Source organism: Pagrus pagrus, assembly GCF_965226575.1.
Source record: "Pagrus pagrus genome assembly, chromosome: 9".
Taxonomy (NCBI): domain Eukaryota; kingdom Metazoa; phylum Chordata; class Actinopteri; order Spariformes; family Sparidae; genus Pagrus; species Pagrus pagrus.
The window spans coordinates 5,737,860-5,760,999 of record NC_140193.1 but is presented as its reverse complement, the minus strand read 5'-3'; the positions used below and the strand labels follow the sequence as shown (position 1 = coordinate 5,760,999).

Here is a 23,140-nt window from a genome sequence, read left to right as displayed (position 1 = left end):
AAAACGCCTTAGCTGACTTCCTGCGAGGAAATCCCCGCCGCCATTACATCCCATTTCTCTGGGAAACTCCTGAGATCGACTCTTCCAGGATTAAAGGAGTGAGTCATCAACGATGAACCTCAGCACTACAGTTTCTCATCATGTCTGCTTCGACATCAAGGAGCAGCTGATTGCAGTATTTGAGAGGGATGTTTGATGTCGCCTGAACGTTTTCTGTATTCAAATTATGTATAACGACGAACGCTTCAAAAGCAGATGTTTGTGATCCGAGCAAACAAGTAACAATATCTAAATAATTCAATGTTTGTCTGTATCTGCATTATGCTGTTTTGTGCATCACTACACATGATAGTCCTGTTAGTAGGCCACGCAACAGTGATTGTTTATCTTATTATGGTATTTAAAGGTCAGAGGAGGAGACGAAGCTGCTCATTTAAAAGCATCAGTAGTGATTGTGAAGTACCTGAAAGCTACAATAAAGCGCTGCACAGTTAACTGACTGACGATCTAACGAGGAATACTGACAAGTTCAAGTGCATTTCATTTAAAAACACTGCACCTCCCCCACTCACTTTCCCTCCGCTCTCCAAGTGGCCTCAGTGCCATGTATGCTGTTACATTATACTGAGGGGCGAAGGGTAACTACTGATGAAACGCAGCTAAACACATTGTTTGTTTTGTTCATTTGATGGGATTTGTTGAAAGTAAGAAAAATACAGCATAATTCCAGCCTGCGTGTGAACTTACTGAGCAGGAGTCCTCCACCACTGTGTATCTGAAGCGGTTGTTTCCCTCTGCTTTGAGTTCCAGGTCGTTGGAGCCCTTGAGGATCACAGCTTTCTTGTAGTTGCCATTCTTCTCGTCCTTGTAACCCACAGAGTTCTTGCAGTGGTAGGTGATGGTCTGAGATGCCTCCTTGGAGAGCAGGCGGATGAAGGTCATCTGAACTGTGACGGCGTTTGTGGCCTGATCCTTGTTGCCATAAGCGAACTGGAGACACAAAGAAAGCGATCAATGAAAAGCCTTTTTTTCAGTTTTCACAAATTTTCCTCCAACATTTGGTTGTCCTGCATGCTTTAAAGCTCAGTTTGTCGTTATCTTATTGTTTCAACTACAGGAATATATTCTTGAAAAGATTCTTATAGACTCCACTGTTCCTGCTTAGTCTCTCCTATCGCCAAAAATGTAACAGCTCACATGTGTTCCTCTGTTGATGTCAGCTCCGAACCACACAGGTTTGTTCCTGGAAGAGCTCCACCACACTTTACGAGGTATGCTGGATGGGTTGGCGGAGATGCAGGTCTCTCCGGTGTCCATGTTGCAGTGCACTTTGATGGCATCTTCTACACTGCCTTGGTTTGGATCCACCCAGAATTCCCCTGCACAAGAAAAATGATGGATTGATTTATTCTACAACTGTAACAGTAAAATAAATCAGCAGGGAGGTTTATCTCACAGTTCATGGTCACCATGCACTGACAACATTTCTAGATTTATCGTGTTTGAGACAAGCCATAGGAAGAAGAATTTATAGATTTCCTGTAAAAAAAAAAAAAAAAAGAAAAACAAGTATTTTCCAGACACACATTTTCTGCCTCTTATATCAGTGTAAAATCTTCCTACTCCTCTCACTCACCACTCTTCTTCATGGGGTAGCATCTCTTCAGGTCGTCACAGGTCCTGGCAGGATGTTTCTTGCTGCCGTCAGGGCTCTTCATGCTGTCGATCTGGCTGCTGAGGGCCTTCAGCGTGGCCTGAATGCTCGGGTCCACGGGCACGATGGTGGAGGAGTTGCTGTTGGGCATAGCCTCGTCCTCGCTGAACTCAGGAGGAGGAGGAGGGCCGGAGTCGGAGTCGGAGTCGTAGTCGTGAGGGCCGCCGAAGAGGTCGTCCATGGCAGCCATGGGAGGTCCTGGGGGACCAGGGGGGCCTGAGGGTCCAGGCTCTCCTGGAGGGCCCTGTGGATTAGGAATAGTGGAGTGTTTTACTTTTATTTTGAAGAATAGTTTTTTGTACAGACAATAATAAAACCTTTAGCAGTCCTGTGTTCCCTACTTAATGAACATCTGTTGAAAAGATGTCACCAATTTAACAAGAGTCTTTTTTTTACAGCTGACTGTTTGAGTCTTTTTATCCTCCTTTATCCTCTGTGTATATATTGAGACAATACCTCTGGTCCAATCTCTCCACTGAGTCCACGAGTTCCAGGAGGTCCCATCGGTCCTGGCTGTCCCATGTGTCCTTCCTTTCCAGAAGGTCCAATAGGTCCAGGAGGCCCCTGTATCACATACCAATAAAGATGGTTAGCCTTTAACAAATGACGTGTTTGCTCCTCGACAAAGTCATTACAAAAAACTAAATTCAGGAAGCCATGTTTTCCTCCTGTAACAAATGAAAATGTAGCATTTACCCTCGGCCCGCTTGGTCCAACGATTCCTGAAGTTCCCTGCTCACCTGTTGTACCCTAAAAGCAAGAGTAAAATATTCATTAGTCTCTCTATATGCAGAATTTATTTATTTATTTGGCAGGGACGATACATGTAGGCATTGCTACGTCCAAATAAAATGCAACTGATGCATTTTAAATAGGACTTCAGGCCGTCGCTTATTTGCAGATGTTTTCCTTTGGTTTTAAAGGATAATTTAATAAAAAAATGTAATTATTCAAGAAATGTAAAGTTTTTCCCAGAATGAACACAATGCACATGTGTACCTGAGCCTGATGGCTGTGACAAGTTGGATGATACTCAAGCAGGAAACCTTACATGTTGGTAACTCTACTATACAATAGGAGACCGTTCTTAGATACAGACAGAAGGTTTTCAAGTTTGCAAGAGAGGAAATTCATGCTCCAAAATGTGGTTACTTAAAAACTCTGTTAAAAGAACCAGAAACCATCAACAGTTCAGGGAAATGCTCTTAAACTTTGGATCACTGCCCAACTGCATCTGCATTATGAGCTGAGTTGGAAAAGGGAATTTGAATAACGAACTAAAGCTGGCGCAAACACACATGGTGGGTCTGGAGAACCGATTGGATAATGAGCACTTCTTTTACTTACTGGAGGTCCAGGAAGACCCTGCAAACCAGTGAATCCTCGATGTCCCTTCTGTCCTCTCTCTCCATGATCACCCAGGTCACCCTTATCTCCTCTAGGTCCTTGGGGTCCCTGAATTAGAAAGATTTATACATTTCATGATAAATGTTTTTAAATCAGGTAAGTAAAGTAAATATTGTCAGAAACAGCTGTGTTGTCCTTTACTAAAATCTGCAATGCATTTAGGGTCTGTCAGTGTACTGTGTGACCACTAAAAGGTCTCAGTTGGTGACTCACCACTAATCCTCTCTTTCCAGCTGAGCCAGGTGGGCCAACAGGTCCTCTGGAGCCCTGAAAATAGGTCAAATGGTTAGAAAGCCCTCAGGGAACAAAGACCTCTGCCAGCACAGAAAAACTCTCCAACTCCTTGTTACACCCAAACACATCATCTCTATCATTTAATATTAACTTGACTCTTGTTCCAACATGCCCTCTGGGCTTAAATCAAATCATATGTTCGCAGTGTAAAACTGTTATTTCAGTCCTGTATCCTGCTGATAGACTAACAACTAACACAGAGATGAGAAACAGAGGGGAAAAAGGTCCACTTACGGCGTCTCCTCTCCTTCCAGGACCACCCGGTGCACCAACAGGACCTGGAGGGCCAGGGAGTCCCTGAGGACCAACCAAACCTTCTGGGCCAGAATCTCCTCTGTCTCCCTGGAAAAAATTAACACCTGTCAGTTACATGCATCATGTAAAACTACACAAGGATCACATTTATTCTCTGTGTCTCTTACTCTTTGTCCAAGAACACCGTCTTTGCCTGGTGGGCCATCAGATCCTGCAGGGCCCTGAGGACCAGACAGAAAACATTAAGATGACTGTAAACATTACAGACTAATTTAAGTGATATATTATTTATTGTTTATTAATATAAAACTTGTGCTTACGTCAGGACCAGGATCACCACGAGGTCCATTAGCACCAGGAACACCAACTGGACCTGGGGGTCCTTTATCTCCAGATTGACCTGCAGATCCCTGTTTTCCTGGTGGTCCCTAAAAAAAGAAACATGGTACTCAAAATGCAGCACTTAAAGGATCATTCCACACAACACACACTTGAACACACACAAAATGAGTATACAGTACACTATGAAAGCACTGAGACAAAACTTACTAATTAAAGAAGAAGTAAGAGGTTTAATGTGATTCACGTTCAAACTCTGAGGCGACAGATGAGATGAGGTAAAAGACTCATGTGCAACAGAATCAGGACATTAATGATACAGACCGCTGGTCCTGGAAGGCCTGGCATCCCGCGCTCTCCCCTCTGACCAGGAAGACCCACAATGCCTCTCTGTCCTGTAGTTCCAGCTGGGCCTGGAGGACCATCAGGACCCTGAAGCCGACAAAACCAAACAGGAAGTTTAGATGAAATACTGAGGAATATGATAGGAATATAATAAAACACATCTGGTTGGCAATAATGCCACACTGGCCAACAACTAAACAATGTATTTCAAATCAGTTTGTGTTCACGATGAAATAATATACCTAGGAAATAAAAAAAAGTTAGTTTCATTTAGTTTAATTGAAACACTTTCTCCATTTGTTGATTATAACTTCATATTAAATTGTTTTACTGCAATAGCTACAGTACAGAGCAATATGGTTGATCAATTTAAATAGTGGTACTGTGATGGCACTGCAGTTTCGTCATTTACAGTAGGTGCAACAGAAACTAAAAACTCATTCATGTGGTGTCTGAATAATCAAAACAGTTAGTTCCTGACTTTACATGAATGAATCCTCAAGTCAGAACAACTCAGAAACTCTGTGAAAATGTTGCTACATAAGTTGCCTACTTTGTAGTCATATGTGCAGAAACATGGCACAAAAAAAAAGTGTTTGGTTGACTTTCTCTTGTTTTGCATCACAACTCGGGGAATGGGACTCCCAGGAGTGTGATGCACATGTGTGTGTTTAGGCGTTTGTCAATCTGGCAGCTAAAATCTAACGCTTTAACAATAACATCACTTTACCGTGGGTCCGTCTTCTCCAGAGTCTCCTTTGTCTCCTGGGCTGCCGGGTGGTCCAGCTGGTCCTCTCTCTCCTTGTCTTCCAGGGGATCCATGGTCTCCACGAAGACCAAGAGGACCCTCTTTCCCAGGAGGTCCAAGGGGTCCGGGTTCTCCAAGTGGACCCTGTCAGGAGTGGAGGTGGTCGTGAGATAGATGCATGCAGATGTATAGCATTAAGGTCTCGTAATGTTTAAAATGAAATAGTTTACACAGCATGCATGTTTGGACCTTCCAAAGGGCCACACAGGGTGAGACAACGTTCACACCTCTGCACACCTGCTGGCTGAGTGTTGTATAAAGTGTTATCAGAGTTGGACTGTTTTGTTTTTGAGAGTTGAAGATAACCAGCTCCTCTACAAGTGTTCAAATGCTGTCAGATGACAAAACTTAGGTCTGCTTCACAAACAATTTCATTACACAGGGTTCAGAATCAAATTCAAGCACATTGCAAGAATTTTTAAAGGGCATTCGCAAGCTTTTCCAGCACCTTACAGCGTTGGCAGCTTACATATTTATACACATGTACTGTATATAATCAAAATGATTGTTTTATTTCACTTTATCACATTGAATCACATGTCATTGTTCTACAGAAGGATGACAAATTCAGATTCTGTAGACTTGCCATTCTGGGTAACCTGGCTGAGCTAATATAAAACAACATATTAACTTGCGGGTACCCTAACTTTCATACAAACTCGGGGGAGTACTTACAGTTGGGCCGGGTGGGCCAACTCTTCCTGCAGATCCTGGGAAACCAGTGGGGCCCTGGAGGAAGAAGAATAATACACAACGTACTCAGATTCTGGTTTACAAGTTGTGTAACAGAAAGCATTAATGTATTGTGTAATCAAACCCATTAGATATTAAACTGTGCATAAGATGGCTTGAGTCAGGAGTGAAAAACATTTTCTGTCTAATGTCAACGATCACATGAATTATAAAATGGTCTTACTGGTGCACCCTGTGTTCCTCTTCCGCCTTTCAGTCCAGCAACACCACTTGGCCCCTACAAGTAAAAAACTTTGTTAGAAAAGCAGCTATCAGCAGCATAAAGCCAACATCTCTGGGACTTTGATGACATCCAGTACCATTCAGAATATCAAGTGTTAGCCAGCATAAAAATGTGTCAGCAAACTATTTTTGAAACAATTTTATCATCTAGTGTCTTTGGTGCAACTCACAGGAGGTCCGTGAGCACCAGCTAAGCCTTGAGGTCCTGGTGATCCAGCGTCTCCTTTCTGGCCTGGTTCTCCAACCTCTCCCTTGACTCCAGGTTGGCCATCAGGACCCTGTAAAAATGTTAACAATATTGTAAAGAATACATCAAATCTAGTTAAATCTGCCATCACTTTCCCATCAGCCCCTGAGCCAGAAATGTTTTTCAGGAAATAAAATACAACGTGACGATGAATGATACTCACAAGAGTTCCAGCAAATCCAACAGCACCAATCGGGCCAGGGTCACCTCTTGATCCCTGTCACAGGAAAATATATATGTTATTTAGAAACACACTAATGATGAACACTCATTCTGTATCACACATGGTCTAAATAGACTTCATGTACAAGTTGAACAGGTTTACTCACTGGTCCTCCTCTGGATCCTGGGGGTCCATGTGGTCCTTTGGGTCCAGGCTCTCCCTGAAAAGATGTCACACATTTGCTGTTTATAAATTCTACACCGATGCATTGAGCCTGTGCCTTCCCATAAATCCAGTATTCTTATGTTTGCAAAGGCAATTTAAGCAGAAAACTCTCCTTCACAAGCTAGAAGAGACTATCAAATACATCCACGAAAATAAGAAGCAGAAGGCTTCAAGGCATAGTGCATCCTGGGAACTGAAACTTCCCTAAAACAGAACTTTTCATAACCTGGAATCGTTGTGATTTGAGTATCAGCCTGTTAATGTATGTCAGAAAGATAAGAAAGACTCTACCTTCTCACCGCTGGGTCCCGCAGATCCTACTGGGCCAACAGGGCCTGGAGCTCCCTGTTGACAGGAAACAAATGTGGTTGGGGATCTCCGCTCATCACTGCTCGTCACAAAAACTTGTGCAGTCAAGTCAGTGGACACATTTCTTTGAGCGAGCTGGGACAAGTCTTGAATTTGCGCTCACACATTATCAGTTTGTTTTAGTCTTACAAGTGTCATTTTAACTCCGTTGTTCATGGTTTCACTGGGACAAAACATGTTTGAGTGAGTGGAAGGTATTTTACTTACTCTTGCACCATCATTTCCAGCTGTACCTTCTGATCCTTTCTCACCAATTGTGCCCTATACAAAGACAGCAAAAATGGTGTAAGGCTCCTTTATTTACTGTGCGTGGCACTCAAAGTGGTTCAGTTTGAACTCAGACATGGACCGACAGCTTAGACTAATTGCATCTTGAGAACAAAGATTACGAGAGCACATTCCCTCTTGAACTAATTGATAATGATTTTTGCAACCACTTTAATAAACCCATTCTGTAGTCAATTATATTTATTGTCATTACTTTTCATGCGTACTATAAAACATAAATTAACACCATAAAAGAAAGACGATGATGATGAACTTACTCTGTCACCTTTAGGCCCAGGAGGGCCAGAGATTCCCCTCTCTCCCGGCATTCCCTGAAGACCTGGAGGACCCATGTCACCGAGTGCACCAGGAGGACCAGGACTGCCCTTCAGGGACAAAAACACCAAGTTCAGCACGTAGTTGCTTACATGTATCAGTGAAATAATCAGATTACATCTTTTACATGGGACAGTTTTTATTATGGTCAGTTTATGAAAAATGTCTGCAAACAATTAAAAATTCTGTTCAGTTTGGGCCTGTTTATTCTGACTGAGGTGTTTTTATGGACCGTTTTTATTCTGCTTGGGCTTTTAAAACAACTCTTATTGTAATATCAGGCTCCATGTAAATGCAGCCACTCGGTCGTATCTCATTTCAAGATCCAGTGAGGGACTTTTACATATAAATGAACGTCCGTTACATTCAAGCTTTTGCCAAACAAGTTCACACAATGCTGATTCAGTCAGTCACTGCCAGATAAATAGCTCTGTATGTCACAGCATACCAGAGTTTTTTTAAATCTGAAGATGGAGTCAGTGGTGCCTTTCCTGCCCTGGAGCACCTGTGCCAATGTGTTTTAAGTCAACCAGCAAAGACTGGTTTGCCAGAGCTGAAGAAGGGAGCCCTAACCATAACCCTACAGCAACTAGGAGCATGATGGTGTCTTAAGCACATCAACAGTGTTTTTGTAATTACTCAGACTGCCAGAAGGGGGCAACAAAAGTTGTGCATTGACAGTTTAACTGTAACTGTAAAAATGTTCTGTACATATAGGTGGTGATGTCTCAGTACTGTACCTTTGGCCCATCTGGACCAGGGGCACCAGGGATACCCTTAGGTCCCTGTAGACCAACTGAACCAAGTTCTCCTCTCTCTCCAGGAATTCCACGCTCTCCCTGGAGAAAGAAAAGCATCAGTTTCAGTCAAAGGTGTTCAAATTTACCAACCACCAAAATAATTTTAGCATAGTGAATTTCACCTACCCTTGGTCCAATTGCTCCCACAGCACCGACCTCTCCAGGAACACCCTGAAAGACAAACGATGGTGTTGTTAATTCTCAGTAAAATCTGAATTCTGATCACTATCAAGCTCACAAAATGGCACTTAAAATCATTTTCATGTGCTTGAATCAAGGCTAATTTAAACCGAAGAAGCATTTATAGTTTTTGTCACACTCACAAGGTCACCAGGCTTTCCAGGTTCTCCGGGAGGGCCTTGATTTCCAGGCAAACCCTAAGAACACAAGACAGTGGAATATGAGCGTCAGAGGATTTCTTCAACACGGACTGAGGTCTAATAAAATAAAATTATAAAATAAAAGAACACGTCTTCTCACATCGATTCTATCTAGTTAGGTTTTGTTCACTTTTTGAAACATTCTCATATTTTACTAAAAACTCAAAACAATTACACACCTGGAATCCATTTACACCTGGAGGTCCCTGCTCTCCTCTGTCTCCTGCGACACCCTTTGGGAGCAGAAAGTAATGTCTCAATTATTTGTGGTGATGGAAATAGTAAAAATACAAATAATGCAAAAGAGAAATCAGCCTTACAGAGGGGCCAGGGGGACCAGCAGGGCCAACTTCTCCATCTTTTCCAGGAGGACCCTGAAGACAAAGTGACAGTTAACAAACCTGACTATTAGACATCTGGCAACTCAGCTTCCTGAAGGTGTGTGAGGCCTTTAGGTAACTTTGAATTAACTTATGACTTCAATCACTGAGGAACACGGTACTCACTCTTTGACCTGCCACTCCTGCAGATCCTTGTTCACCTGTCTTTCCTGGGTCACCCTACGAGTGGAAGAGAACATGTTTTGAATTAGAAACCGAACAGAAGATTAACGGTCTAACCTGACACTGCATATTAATGCAAAGTTCAGAGTCTCTTCAGCCTTACATTGAAGCCCTTGGGGCCTGACACTCCCATGATTCCTGCGGGCCCTCTGTTTCCAATTGACCCTGCAGGGCCTGGACGACCATCTTCACCTGGGGCACCCTGAACAAAGAAGAACCACACTTTGACTCAGTAATTTTCTTATAAGTCACCATTACATTGAAGTTAACTCTAACGGCTAATTGTGAACGTTATTGCGCACTGTAACACACCAGTGGTCCTGGCTTGCCCTCTGCTCCCTGGACTCCAGGGGTACCAGTAAGACCCTTAAAGAGAAAGAGATGAAAAATATGAGAAATGGAAGTTTGGGTACAGAAATAAACAGAGTATATGTAATGATAAAGTAGAATGCAAAGCTCTTCAGTGTTACCCTTGCACCTGGTAGACCAGGTTCTCCTGTACGCCCAGGATCTCCTAGAGAACCTTTTGGTCCTGGTGGGCCAGATGTTCCACGATCTCCTAGAGCACCCTTTAGAAAGAGAAACGATGAGAGCTCTTACAGTTTCTTTCTGAATGAAACGTGTGAGAGCCAAACTAAACACCCACAACATAAACTCTGGTAACACCTGGCAATAAGCCACAAATATCAGCTATTATAATCACATATTGCTTTATCTGTTTGAATCATTCATATAATACGCATTATTAGACCAATATGTCATGAAAATATGTCTAAAATATAATATACTGTACCTTAGGTCCTGGCAACCCATCAGCACCAGGGAATCCTCTGTTACCAGGAGACCCCTGAAAAACAGATCATGAGTTAGATTCATCATGCTCATAGTTTTCTTACACAAAAGATGGGTAACAAATTAATATGACCAGAGAACACAAAGTCTGCACTGAACAGAACATTTTACATCTTGATGTTTCCACCAGATACAACAGGGAAAACCACAGTTAATCCATCTTCTACACTGGCTTTGTTTTGTGCAGAGACATTGAGCTGCCAATCTACGGACAATTTAGATTCTCCAGTTCACCTAACTTTCGGACTGTGACAGGAAACCCACACAGACGTGTGAAGAACATGCAGACTCCTTGCACAAAATCTGCAGCTGCCTGGGATTCAAACCCGTGATCTTCTTGCTTTGAGTCCACAGAGTAAACCATTTTCCATGAGTTAATATATCATGTGCATAAATGGAAGTATTTCCAATTTCATGCACTAATTGACCAAAAGTGTTTCATTGTGTCCCTCGTTTTTTCCCCTCAAACTAATCACTTTTTTTCACTCATTTACTGAGATGAACCTTGTCATAAAGTGCGGCTCTGTGATGAAAGTTAGAATAGGAGGCAGAATGCTGACTTACTCTCTCGCCGACGGGACCGTGAGGGCCCACAGAGCCAGGGTCTCCACGCTGTCCTCGCTTTCCTTCTTCACCCTGAGGTCCAATCACTCCCTGGGAGCCTGATGGACCCTAGAAAGTTGACACACAATCCAGAAAATGCTGTGAAGCCAAGTGTAACCTATTCGATGAGACAAAAATGACAAACTAGATGTAACTGAAGCTTACAGATTCTCCTTTGGGTCCAGCCTCTCCTTTAAATCCTGGAACACCAACATCTCCCTGTAACACAAAAAACACAAAAATATGAGTCTCCCACACATCAGGCATTTGCCACTTTTTATTTAGTATTTAAAAAAAAAAAAAAATGATTACAGCAATAATAATGCCAGAATTTTCAAAATTTTACCAGTTGTCCTTTGATACCAGGCTGACCGGTGCTTCCCTGAGGTCCTGGTGGGCCAGGAGGTCCAAGATGGCCGCCTGGACCTTGTGGACCAAGATTACCCTGTGAAGAGTCAGAAGAGTCAGTTGAGTCAGTTTCCCTCTGAGTTTTGCGTATCCCGATCACGAACAGGGAATAAAAAATTTAAATTAGATATCTTTACATACCACTGGTCCTTTGGTACCTGTGCCACCATCTGTACCCAGGGGTCCCTTGAAACACAAAAAAATATCCAATTAGAGCATGAATGCAGCGCACTGAGGAGCATGTTGATATGTGAATAACTTCCTGATTGATATGCTGTAAATTAAAGTAAGAAATTAACCCTTTGGCCAACTGGTCCAGCTCTGCCCAGGTGACCAGTCTCTCCTCTCTGTCCCTGTGGACCCTCTGGACCCCGGACTCCTGTCGGGCCAGGTTGTCCCTGAGGAAGACAGTCACCAAGTACAGTTAATATACAAAAATGTGACACTGATACAATTGCAACAATGGCAGCTTAGTCTGACACTACTAAATGCCTGAGGACAAACCCTTTTTTTAAGCATTTGGTGTCGTCTGATGTTACGTCAAACAGCAATATTAGGCTATGTTGGCTCATTTGTTCAGTGTATGTATGGGATCAAATAACATAAGCATGATCCCAAAAGGAATTGAGCTAAACTAAACAAAGGTTTGGTGAGGGGGCGCCTCTTTCCCAAGCTTTGTCTGAGGGGAGGCCCACAGTCTCAGAGAAAACTCCTGCTTTGTATAAAGCAGATGGTAATAGTTTATATAACAGAAAACATCGTAAATGAGACAATTAATGATGATTTGTTGATGGAAAATGATTCCCTTTCCATTAAAAAGAGCCCAACAACAAGAGCCAATAGCAGAAGGAACAGTGTCTTCTTGTTAGGTGTTTTGCTGTACCTTCATTCCTGGAGTTCCTGGATAACCAGGTGAGCCACTGAGACCCAAAGGACCCTGTTAAACCAACAACAATACAATTATTAGCATTAAACACTGGAAAAGAACATTCACCAGACAAAGGTAAAAATACGCACCCAGTTTCTACCCAGATTCACGTTTATATGAGTGTACATGCTAAACTATGTCAGAAGGTCAGTAAAGTGTACAGTAAATCGCCAAGGGTAACACATCTTGAATGGTGACTTACCATTGGACCAGGTTTTCCAAGGTTACCAGGTGAACCACGCTTGCCCTAAAAGACAAAACTTTGACTGTTAAACACTGACATCAGGGACGCTTTAGCAAAACACACACACTGAAGAAATACACACATCAGAAAGATACAACCAGTCTTTACTCTGTTAGCATGGTGATATTTTCCTTACCGCTATACCGCCGGGTCCAGAGCGTCCCCTCTCTCCTGGCATCCCAGCAGGACCCTGTTGAACACAGACAGTGATAAATTACAGCTGCCCATCATCCATTCAGTGCAAAAGTTTACAGTTAGGAAGGTCAGAGGTTTATTTACAGCATAGCTTGCACTGCAGTCGATCATTAGCTAAGTAAACCTCATAATCTGTATGGCTGCTCTAAGCAACTCATGAGTGTCAGACCATAAAAAGGGAAGCAGTATATAACTTACCATGGGTCCAGGTGCTCCCATTGGACCATTGGGGCCTGTAGCACCCTAGAAAATCACAGAAAAAGTACTTGTTTAGTTGTAATAAGACAGCAAAGCTACATAGCAAGATGATTTAAAGGCCTTTTAGTCAAACAGGTTTCACTAAACCAACTAGAAATCAGCTGTTCCACCAGTCGAACAAACAGATGGACTAAAAAATGTAAAATTGGACTTCATGTATACCTTTGATCCAACAGCTCCAGTTTCACCTTTTTGGCCAATAAGTCCACCGTGGCCCTGTAGGCAAAAACAGAATCAAACAAAAAACTGTTAAACTCTGTTTGTCATGTACAGAACAGAAGAAAAACACTGACTGAAGTTTATTAACTTTTATCCAAAGGTTTCATAAGTAACTGTGGTACAACAGACAAGTCAGAGCGGGGAAAAAAATGTTACACACATGTTAAGGGTTTAAACTCACCCTGTGACCCTTCAGACCAGGAGGCCCAGGTGTACCTGGGAATCCTCTGGAACCCTGAAACACATAACAGCATTTTCAGATATTTGTGAAATGTGCAAACAACACACATCATGGGGTCGTATCCTGTGTGATCTAAGTGAGAGACTGAAGATATAGTGTTAGCAGTTAAAGATGTTATGTGTGCGACTTTGAACATTGAAGGTCCCGTACTGTAAAAAGTGATACTTCATGTCTTCTTTGATTATAAAACACGTTGAACTGCTTTATAAATACCCTGAACGTTTTCAGCATTGCTCAGTCTGAGAAATGCACACAGCCTGTATTTAGAAACTGCGTCTTTAAAACGACCCGTCACGACTTCTGTAACTTCATGATGTCACAACTATACAGTTAGCGCCCTCAGTATTTCCCTAAACAAAGCCGAGGTTGCAAAACAGCATCAGAGCTGATGCGGAAATGTGGTTGGTGGCGCCTGCTCAGGCCTGTGAGAGCTAACCAATCAGAGCAGACTGGGCTTTTCGAGGGGGGGTATAAAATAACTCTTTTCGTCAATGTAGTCTGGTGTCTTTGAATAGAGCAATATAACAGGTGTTTCTGGTTAGCGGAAGGTGTAACTGACATCTGCATTTGTTTTGGTCTGAAGTGGTGGTGCTGTAGTGCGACATCTAGTGGCAGTGAATGTCGTATATAGAACCTTTAAATGATGACGGCAAAGAGGTAGAAACTTACCGCTGATCCAGGGAATCCAACTTCTCCACTGTTTCCTGCTTTGCCTGCTTCTCCCTGTGTGAAGACATGATATTTACAAATTTAGTTGGCTGCAAAAAGTTCAGTAGTAAAAGTTAAATTTAATGCCACCAAATTGTACATCTTGGATTTCTTCTCTCAGGTTTTGTGTTACGAAAGGAGCCTCTAATCACATACTGCAGGTGCAGAGCTGGAGCTTGTTCCAGGGTTTTGTAAGTTTCTCACTTGTGTTAGTTAAACTCATCAAGATGTTTGGAAACACAGACACACATTGTTGGCTTTTTACATAAGAAACTAATTCTTTCATTATGCAATTTATTTTGTCTTACTAACCCCATGAAAGGAAAGCAAAGACAAAGGCTATATATGAGGTTAAACAATGTACTTGAATTAAAGGGAGACTCAAGTTTCTGTCAAATTAAGATGGTGGGTGATGGTTATACTATCTGTCCCCCTTGTAATCATCGAGCATCTCCAGGATCTTATACTTCACAATACTTTGAATGCAGCCAGGCCAGTTAAACTGTGAAATAACTCATTTCTGATTACAGGTTTACACAACATTCCTACTGATTAAAGTCTTGCTGTAGCTGAATACACAGAATTACAGTGTGAGTGGTTGTTTATACACCTTCTACTGTTTTTATACATTTTATTGCTATTTATATTTTGTAGTTATCTTTATTTTTTACTGTTAGTATACTGTTTTTAAATTCATATTCCTTACACACACGCACACACACACACACATTTAATTACTAAAGAAACAAAAGAATTTCACCTTGAGTGTACTTGATAACAACCTGATTGACAATAAACATCTTGAATGCTGGTGTTTGGCCTTTTCAGTTTAACAGACCTAAAGCTGGTGCAGATTTCAGTGAGACAGAATGTTTTTTTGTTCCAAAGCTGACTTACATCTTCACCTGGTTTCCCTGGAGGGCCCTCAGGTCCCCTTTGCCCAGGTGGCCCCTGAAAAACACAGTTGGATCGTAAAACATCCAGCCACAATCTGCCCTTCTGAAATCCATCGCAGTAAAAATTGTGTGTATACATTAAAATCATGCATGTGTATTGATGATTTGTACATGCAAACAAATTGTACAGAGAAATGATGTTATACCATGTGTCCTGGATCACCAACATCTCCAGGAGCTCCTTGAGGTCCAGCTTGACCCTTAGAGGAGGGAGGGGAAAAAGACAAAACATTTAAAAGATGAATAAGAATAAAAACTGTATAAAATGCCGTTGAGGAAGCGTTTACTGTGCAGTGTCAGTCAAAGCTTGTTGAAGACTTACAGGTGAGCCATTTGGCCCAGGAGGTCCTCTTGTTCCAGCCTCCCCCTACAACAAACATGATGCAAAATCAGATCATGAACAGAATTAATCCACATTAAAGGCAGGACATAATTAAATGTGCTCACTGGGGATATGAGAACAATACACGGGAGAACTAAACTGATCTCTAAGGATTCATTTGAAACTCTATGAATCCAAGTTAAAATGGCTGTCAAAGCACAGACAATAGCCCTTTATTCACTGGTCCATTTCTCACCTGACTGATGTTCAAGCACACAAAAATATTCCTGAAGTTTAACTACAATACAAGCTATTAAAGTCTATTTTAATGAAAGCTAAATGAAGCTCTAAACTATAAAACATCATGAAAGTTACCACAAACTGTTCCGTGTCCAACTGTTTGTTAAAAAACAATCAAACAAGTGAAATCAGATCATTAATCCTTTCTTGTCTTCTTGTTCATTATTCTGCCTCATCGTAATGAAATTAGAGGCATGGATAGATTTCAAAAGTCTGCCAAAGTGCTGTGGTCGCGTACCGGCTAATTAAAATGTATAATGTACTTTCTAATTAAAACAAGAGTAAACTTTATCTTAACTTAATTAAGATAGAGTTAACTTAATCTGAAGTCTGACAAGCTATAACACTAACAAACAGGATGGTTTATGTTCCAGCAATAAATCAAAAATAATTTTCAACCATTACAAAGTGGGAACTTTTAGCTTAGAGAGGCTAAACAGCAGCATCTTATATCCTATCCTAAACCTTTTTGCACCTTTTATAACAATATTCAAAGACAATGTTTTTACATGGCATTTTCATTTCAAGCTAAAAATGTGAAATATTACAGGATATTCATGATTAAAGGAGAACTCAAACAATTTAATAAATCGAGTGATGTTTACTCGTGTACTATTCAAACTGTGAAAGTTGTTTAATGATGTATAATGTCTCCTGTTGCTCTGAAGGGAGCCATAAAAAAACAACCCCAGTGATGTCATTAGTGTCACTTCAGCAGTCAAAATTATAACAGAAAGCCTGCGTTCAAGACTGAGGGAATTTTAAAATCCCACCTGGTAAAGTGTGTTTACTGGATAAGTAAACACCAAATTTCGTATACAAAAAAACTCATTTTAAAAGATAAAATAGTCTCCTTACCCTTGTGCCACTGAGCATGGCTTGAGGTCCTGTTTTTGAATCAAATCCTCCGGCCATGGCTCCCAGACCCTGCAGGTGAAGCAGACGACGTTCGGTTCAGGTTCAGTGCGTTTTATCAGTATGTGTTGGCCGTTCTTCAGTATGTTAATAGGCACAAATAAAAATAAAATCTGGATACAAGTGATGCACAACAACACACGTGAAGGACAGCTCGTATTCTGGGGAATTGCTTAAAATTGTGCCAGTGTACGTACACAAAGTGAAACTATTAAGGTAAGACATTACGATTGGTCTTCTTGTGCTTCTACTTAGTGCAGTTTTCTGATTTACCTAAAATCCCAAAGTGTATAGTGTCTTTTTAGGTGATGACATTGTGTTCGGATGAGTGAGAACAACAAAGTAAAGTACAACAGAGTTTAAAATGGTTTCATGGGTGTTTCTGAGGTGTGTCAACAATGACTCTGGTCAACTAATCTGTCCTGTGTGTTTGCAGCATGTAGGAGATCTTAATGCACAACTCACTCCTGGGTGTGTTGGGTGTCCTGGTGGTCCTGGTTCACCGGGCTGACCTGGTACACCAGGCTCTCCATCATAACCTGCAGATCCCCGCAGTCCCTAGAAAGTAGAGAGAGAGAGAGTGAGGTGCTGATTTACTGGTTTGAAAACCATTTATAACTTTGCTCAGTCTGACAATGATTTATCGTTTTGTGGCTGTGAAATCTCTTTTTATTTATTTATTTTTTGAGAACTTCAGGACTGAAGTTTTGATCAATAAATCAATCAATGTAGCTGAGATACTTTGCTCAGCCTGTTGTTCCCTTTTGATACAAATGATGCTGCTTAATTTTTTGTTTATGAACCATTAGCAGAAAACTTCTGGTTATGTTGTAATAAATCACCCTCAACTGGATTGTAACTCCACCAAAAGAGGAACATTCATTCATCAACCTGCTACATTTTTTGCTTGCAAAGCACATTATACATCAACTTACCACATTAAATTATACTTTGAATGTTAGACTGTTGCCCTTACTGCAGTTCAGTTTGCATTTATTGTGTCCACTTTGACAGAAAAGGGAGTATTAAGGAGTCATTCTCATGACCCCAGCAAGAAAAAAGTCAAGTTAAGATTTCATGTGAATGCTATTTTTAGGAGTGAGCTTCCATTGGATCGTGTAAACATAATGATTTATCTAAAATAGTTTGATTTACTAATTAATTCAAAATAACTATGAATATGTCACTCTAAATAATGAAGATTAGAAACTCCTGACTATATTTGAGGCAAAAACAATCCCACTGTGGGCTACCATATAGCCTCAATTCAACTTTTTGTTGAATTTTGAGTAATAATCTACTGAAACTTGATTTCTTGTCTTAATGTTCTGCTTTGGTCTGTAGAGACTGGTGGATGTGACCTACAGGCCTTCCTTTGTTTCCTCGAGATCCTCTATCTCCTGGAGAGCCGGGAGGTCCCTGTTGTGATAAACAAAACGAAACAAATAAAAATCTGAGAGCGATGGTATTGAAATCACATAGATTAGTCAAAGGGGTGCTTAAAATGTCACAGTGACTCAGAGGACTATCCCATTATTGTGCAGGAGTCCTTTTAAGGTGAAGTTATGCAGGAGGTAGCTGTCCTCTTATGCCATCTAGTGTCAGTTCAGGTGGCTAAACATTCACAAACCAGAAACTGTTTTGAGAAGATATGGGGGGTAAAACAAACAGCCAAGATGCTCACCATGGGTCCAGGGCGGCCTCTGATACCGGTCACCTGCAGGGATATCATCAAACACAGAGTTATAAACTGTATTTAGACAGTTGATCAGTATTATAGGCCTGTTTAAAAGGTTCATATTAAACAAACACTTACAAGTGGGACATCCCCTGGTTCTCCCTTCTGACCCTGAGTAAACAGACAGATGACAAAACCGTTCAAACTCATACTCCATGATGGTGATAACAGCAGCAAACAAATGTTTAAGTAGTAAAAATTGACATCAAAATCTGTGGCCTACCTTGTAGATCCTGCCCCCACCTATAATGGGGGACAAAGCATAAAAGATTACATTATTTGCTCATTCTATCATAACTGAATTGTGAATGTGTCAGGAGGCAGTTATAAAAAAGACTCATCTGTCATCATTATGCAGGTCAGTCGAGGTAAACAAAGGCACGACACTCAATTAACACAATCACCCTGATGTCACTCATTCCTAGCACGAGTCTATTGATGTGCAACAGCTTGAAAATGGCAGTAATTAGTTCATTGTGTGACAGATAAATAGATCACTTCACTGGCAACACGGAGACCTGCCAAAACCAAACATAGTTCATAGTGATGAGGTCATTCATATTATTGATTCCAGATCGTCTGTCCTTAATTGGAGCTCTACAGCTCACTGTAAAAAAAATGGTTATGTGAAGTTTTGCGATCAAATGATTGTGCCCCTGTCTTGAATGGCCACTGTCCAGTCCTACTGTACGTCAGCAACCACAACTAGGCACATGAGGCCTTTCAACCTATCAGAACAAGGGAAAATGTCAAAACACTGTATATTATTATGAAACCTGCACTTCTGACAGCTGATGTCCTCAAAGTTTAGAGGGGGTGTTGTTTATATTGCTTTTCTGAAGCCAGCACAGTTCTCAGCAAACAAAGACAGCTGGAATATTTATCAGTCGGTGGGTTAATTTTCGTTTAAATTTTAAGTTAACATAGGTTAATAGTAGTTTTGCTAGCACTGAGCTTAAACAAATGTTAGACAGGGCTTATGGAGGCTATAGGGACTCATAACCAGCTAACCGTTAGCTTAAAATAAAACCAAATATTGACTTACCCTGCTGTATGAGAATATAGCTGTTGCTGTATACTGTGTGTTTGCCTGCTCATGACTTGTCATAATATAGTTAACATTAATGTGCCTTTAAGTTACTTTTGTTTAATCTTAAGTTAACCTGGGTGGAAAGGCGGGATATTTACTTTTGCTAGCAATGAGCTAAAACATAGTTAGACAGGGCTAATGGAAGCTATGGGGAGCTCTAATTAGCTAACTGTTAGCTTAAAATAAAAATAAATACTGACTTACCCTGCTGTATAAGAACACGGCTGTTCCTGTTTGCCTGCACATAAGTTGTCGAGGTGTAACTAGTTAGTAACATTAGTGTTCCTGCTGCTTTTGTTGTGACCGGTGAACTTTTCCTTCTTATAACGCCGTTTTTATTCACATTAGACTTCTCCACTCGGACAAAAATAGCCTGTATTGAAAGTAGCTCTCATGTGCATGTTGTAGCCCCTTTCTGTCCGCTTCTCTCTGCTATTTCAGAGCTGAAACTCCACAAATTAACTCTTATTTCCTTCATAATATCTCTCCTTGATTTCCCTGAGAACGCCATCTTGACATGTCGAAGCTGGACACGCATAGCAACAGTAACCACGGGGAAGTGGGGGCGTGGCATAGCAACAGTAACCACGGTGAAGTGGGGGGCGGGGCTTATCGAAGGGGGCACGCTTCCCCTAAACCTCAAGCCGGACAAACGTTCACATGAAGCGGCCGTCAGCTCACCGAAAGTGCCGCCCTGGCCGCCGCCTCCGCCGCCGCCGCCGCCGGTGCTGGATGAGTCGGTCTGACAGATGGGGCAGCACTCTCCATCGGGGATGACCATCTTATCGCAGTTAGTCAGCTCATCGCACTGGATCTCGTCGCAGAGGACCTGGCCGTTGTCACAAACACAGATCCGGCATGGCTCCGGCTTCCAGATGTCCCTGTTGGTGTACGTCTGTCCGTCCGCCGTGCAGCCCGCGTCATCTCCTGGGGACACAAAACATGGAGGGGGACACTCTTTAATTGATCTCATATAGGGCCAATTCAATTAAGAGAAATTCAGACTTTTTTAATCTAATGAGCACCTGAGAAACACACCTGTTCTTTATTATGAATATGAAAATGTAGACTACCTTTTGGGGTCCATACTCAGCTTGTCAAACAATTTCACTAATGCAAATGTAAGATAAGTGTAGAAATCACATTTTCTTCAGATATAAAGAATAAAAAATGCAATCATCCATCATCTCTTTCCTTTCATTTTCTCTTCAGGCTCACACGGGAGCTGAGGCCTGTCCTAGTCTGCACTGCACAAGAACTAAAGGTCATGGGGTCAACATATTCACCCTAATGCTCTTCCAGAGGCAACAGGATGAACCACTAAGCCTCCACACTGCAGGAAATTCATTTATTCCCCCCTTAACGCAGCTGCCTAAAGGGGGGAATCGTCTCCGAGTTACTTTCCTGTTTGATAATACCGCGGGGCGTTATGATTGCCAAAGAAATCACGATGCATTTTTAATGCTAAGACCTCGGGTGTGAATGCTCAACAGCTGCTCTTCCCTCCAGGTAAGAGCCCTAATTAATTCAAACAATCTAAACTGAAGCAGGAGAAACACACAGGACGCTACAACCACTTATACTTTCTCTATGCCGCCCAATGAAACAAGGTTTTACCACCATATTCTGCACACACGCTGAGAGGAAAGAGGTCTGGAAAAGGTTTGTTGTAGCGATGTCTCCAGCTGTTAGACATGACATCATTTCCTCCTGAGGCAGCGTCTCAAAAAAGTTGACTCGCGTTCAGAAAGAGAAAACCTGCAGCCACCCGGGAAGCAACTGGTGACTTTTAGTGTGTTCTTACCCATTAACCTAATGTAGTAATCCTAACACCACACACTAGAAAATGAACAACAGCCGTGAAAATATTTAGAAATGGCTAAATTCATCTTCTCCAACATATATGGAGATGAATGGAGAAGTAGGCTGGTGTGTGTCGTGCCTGGCTTTAACATGAATCCCGTATGTAGTCCACCTCTCTCAGGTCTGCAGAGCCTTCACCTGTTCCTGATACAAACAGCAGGTGGCAGCTCTGTGCTTCAGACTGCAGGTAACTCAGGTTAGACACTGAAGTTGCAAAGAGGAGCTCTAACTGCTGTCGAAGCATCGTATACCAAGAGAAGAAGGGTGGGAGTGCATTACCACAACCTGAACACTCTGGATTATCAAAAATAAAGTCAAAGAGCGGCAACAGTCAGGTAAAAGTGCAGGTCGACTTCTGCTGAGGCCTCCAGCAGCAGGACAACGTGTTTTAACACAGCTCAGTCCCGTATTTACATTTCTATTAAGACGTGCCTGGAAGGCGGCGGCTGTGAATAATACTTGGCAGTTGTTTACATTTCATTAGAGAGCCGAATGAAAGGAGCTGAGTGCAAGAGGACAATTCAGAGCGTCAGCCCACTTATCACAATACTGAATGTACTGAATCAGTCAACTGTAACGAGAAGAACTGCAAACACATTTTAAGACGTTGAAGCAGTGATCAGAATCAGACACAACTTTATTTGCCAAGTATTAATACATAGCTGAGCTCCACTTTACTACAGTATGGCATTGTGTAGGTTGAAGCCCGATCAATAAATCAATAAGAAGCTATGTCAGGCAGAATATTTTAAATGTTATAATAAAAAATGTTTAACGAAATTCACTTAATCATGATTTTTAGCTATGGCGCCCACATTTGGTGCCTCCACCACCCGCTGAATGCTTCAATAACTTCTTTTAGATGAAGTAAAAACTTGATAACATGACTAGTTGCTCTATTTAACACAATGTAGGAAAACATTGTGTCAGGCATTCTCGGAAAAACAAGAGGAAAAGGTGATTTCCAAAAACGACCCAGGCCCTCCAAGAAATAAAATATAAAGAAACGAGGACAGACAGGAAGGAGATATAAATACTGCTCATAGATCCAGTATTCAGTGGTGAAGTGAAGGGCCTCTACTGCACGCAGAAAAACTCTTGGTACAAGTTCAAAGCAAAGCTGACATAAAGATAAATGACAATCTGAGTGGTAGATTGCATTTAAACTTGCCTTAACAAGACGTAACTGGAACCTCTGGAATACCTCAGATTAAAGTAAACTCCGGTGCTGCACGGATGCAACCGTGTAATCAGACGCTCTAAAGCTCATTACATCTAATCTCACAAGTATGAGTAGCTGTGATTTGGGTAATACCTCAGACAATAGTATGGAAGACAAACAGGAACATAAAAATACAGAATCAAATCAGGATTTTTATGTATATGGTGTGTGTTTTTATTATTTTGCCTTTTCCTTCCAGTTTTGTTTATGGATTTTTCTTTTCTTTTGAAATACACAAATATTGTAAGTATGCTACATATTTAAGATAGTCATACACTTTGACTGTGCTCGTAATGATGAAAATAAACAATTTAATTTCCGTTTAAAGTATTTTTACACATTGTTGGGCAACCTGTATATCTTTAAAAAGTGTGAATATATTACATTTTAGAGAATTACTTGGCTCACATTAACTGTACATATTAACACACACAGAAGCTGTAAATGCGTCTTTGACAAACAACAGCAGTCACACTTGAACTTTTTCATCTCCCGACCAGCTGTGTTGGCTGACGACTGCAGCTTTTATCTGTGTATGTTTTGGGAGATCAACACTGAAACAAGAAAACACATCCCATCAGGTACTTTTCT

At 41.4% G+C, this 23,140-nt stretch overlaps 1 protein-coding gene across 2 annotated transcripts in view; it reads right to left on the bottom strand.

The window, feature by feature from the left end:
* col5a2a (collagen, type V, alpha 2a) overlaps positions 1-23,140 on the bottom strand; it is a 45,940-nt gene that overhangs the window by 2,617 nt on the left and 20,183 nt on the right. Inside the window, exons 2-53 of one of the 2 annotated variants that reach the window (XM_084363068.1) lie at positions 20,146-20,391; positions 18,598-18,617; positions 18,453-18,485; positions 18,321-18,353; positions 18,002-18,055; positions 17,102-17,194; positions 16,580-16,648; positions 15,422-15,466; positions 15,246-15,299; positions 15,041-15,094; positions 14,105-14,158; positions 13,376-13,429; positions 13,138-13,191; positions 12,916-12,960; positions 12,659-12,712; positions 12,481-12,525; positions 12,234-12,287; positions 11,650-11,748; positions 11,492-11,536; positions 11,289-11,387; positions 11,108-11,161; positions 10,904-11,011; positions 10,281-10,334; positions 9,958-10,056; positions 9,800-9,853; positions 9,591-9,689; positions 9,431-9,484; positions 9,245-9,298; positions 9,104-9,157; positions 8,868-8,921; positions 8,671-8,715; positions 8,485-8,583; positions 7,687-7,794; positions 7,349-7,402; positions 7,064-7,117; positions 6,714-6,767; positions 6,548-6,601; positions 6,308-6,415; positions 6,079-6,132; positions 5,838-5,891; positions 5,085-5,246; positions 4,334-4,441; positions 3,991-4,098; positions 3,838-3,891; positions 3,650-3,757; positions 3,335-3,388; positions 3,062-3,169; positions 2,411-2,464; positions 2,171-2,278; positions 1,637-1,958; positions 1,198-1,379; positions 748-990 (exon numbers count right to left, since the gene is read on the bottom strand). In XM_084363068.1, coding sequence (XP_084219194.1) covers positions 748-990; positions 1,198-1,379; positions 1,637-1,958; positions 2,171-2,278; positions 2,411-2,464; positions 3,062-3,169; positions 3,335-3,388; positions 3,650-3,757; positions 3,838-3,891; positions 3,991-4,098; positions 4,334-4,441; positions 5,085-5,246; positions 5,838-5,891; positions 6,079-6,132; positions 6,308-6,415; positions 6,548-6,601; positions 6,714-6,767; positions 7,064-7,117; positions 7,349-7,402; positions 7,687-7,794; positions 8,485-8,583; positions 8,671-8,715; positions 8,868-8,921; positions 9,104-9,157; positions 9,245-9,298; positions 9,431-9,484; positions 9,591-9,689; positions 9,800-9,853; positions 9,958-10,056; positions 10,281-10,334; positions 10,904-11,011; positions 11,108-11,161; positions 11,289-11,387; positions 11,492-11,536; positions 11,650-11,748; positions 12,234-12,287; positions 12,481-12,525; positions 12,659-12,712; positions 12,916-12,960; positions 13,138-13,191; positions 13,376-13,429; positions 14,105-14,158; positions 15,041-15,094; positions 15,246-15,299; positions 15,422-15,466; positions 16,580-16,648; positions 17,102-17,194; positions 18,002-18,055; positions 18,321-18,353; positions 18,453-18,485; positions 18,598-18,617; positions 20,146-20,391 — 4,283 coding nt within the window. Of the gene's footprint in view, positions 1-747; positions 991-1,197; positions 1,380-1,636; positions 1,959-2,170; positions 2,279-2,410; positions 2,465-3,061; positions 3,170-3,334; positions 3,389-3,649; positions 3,758-3,837; positions 3,892-3,990; positions 4,099-4,333; positions 4,442-5,084; positions 5,247-5,837; positions 5,892-6,078; positions 6,133-6,307; positions 6,416-6,547; positions 6,602-6,713; positions 6,768-7,063; positions 7,118-7,348; positions 7,403-7,686; positions 7,795-8,484; positions 8,584-8,670; positions 8,716-8,867; positions 8,922-9,103; positions 9,158-9,244; positions 9,299-9,430; positions 9,485-9,590; positions 9,690-9,799; positions 9,854-9,957; positions 10,057-10,280; positions 10,335-10,903; positions 11,012-11,107; positions 11,162-11,288; positions 11,388-11,491; positions 11,537-11,649; positions 11,749-12,233; positions 12,288-12,480; positions 12,526-12,658; positions 12,713-12,915; positions 12,961-13,137; positions 13,192-13,375; positions 13,430-14,104; positions 14,159-15,040; positions 15,095-15,245; positions 15,300-15,421; positions 15,467-16,579; positions 16,649-17,101; positions 17,195-18,001; positions 18,056-18,320; positions 18,354-18,452; positions 18,486-18,597; positions 18,618-19,668; positions 19,991-20,145; positions 20,392-23,140 lie in introns of those variants that run through there. The other variant, XM_084363069.1, reaches the window with a different exon arrangement.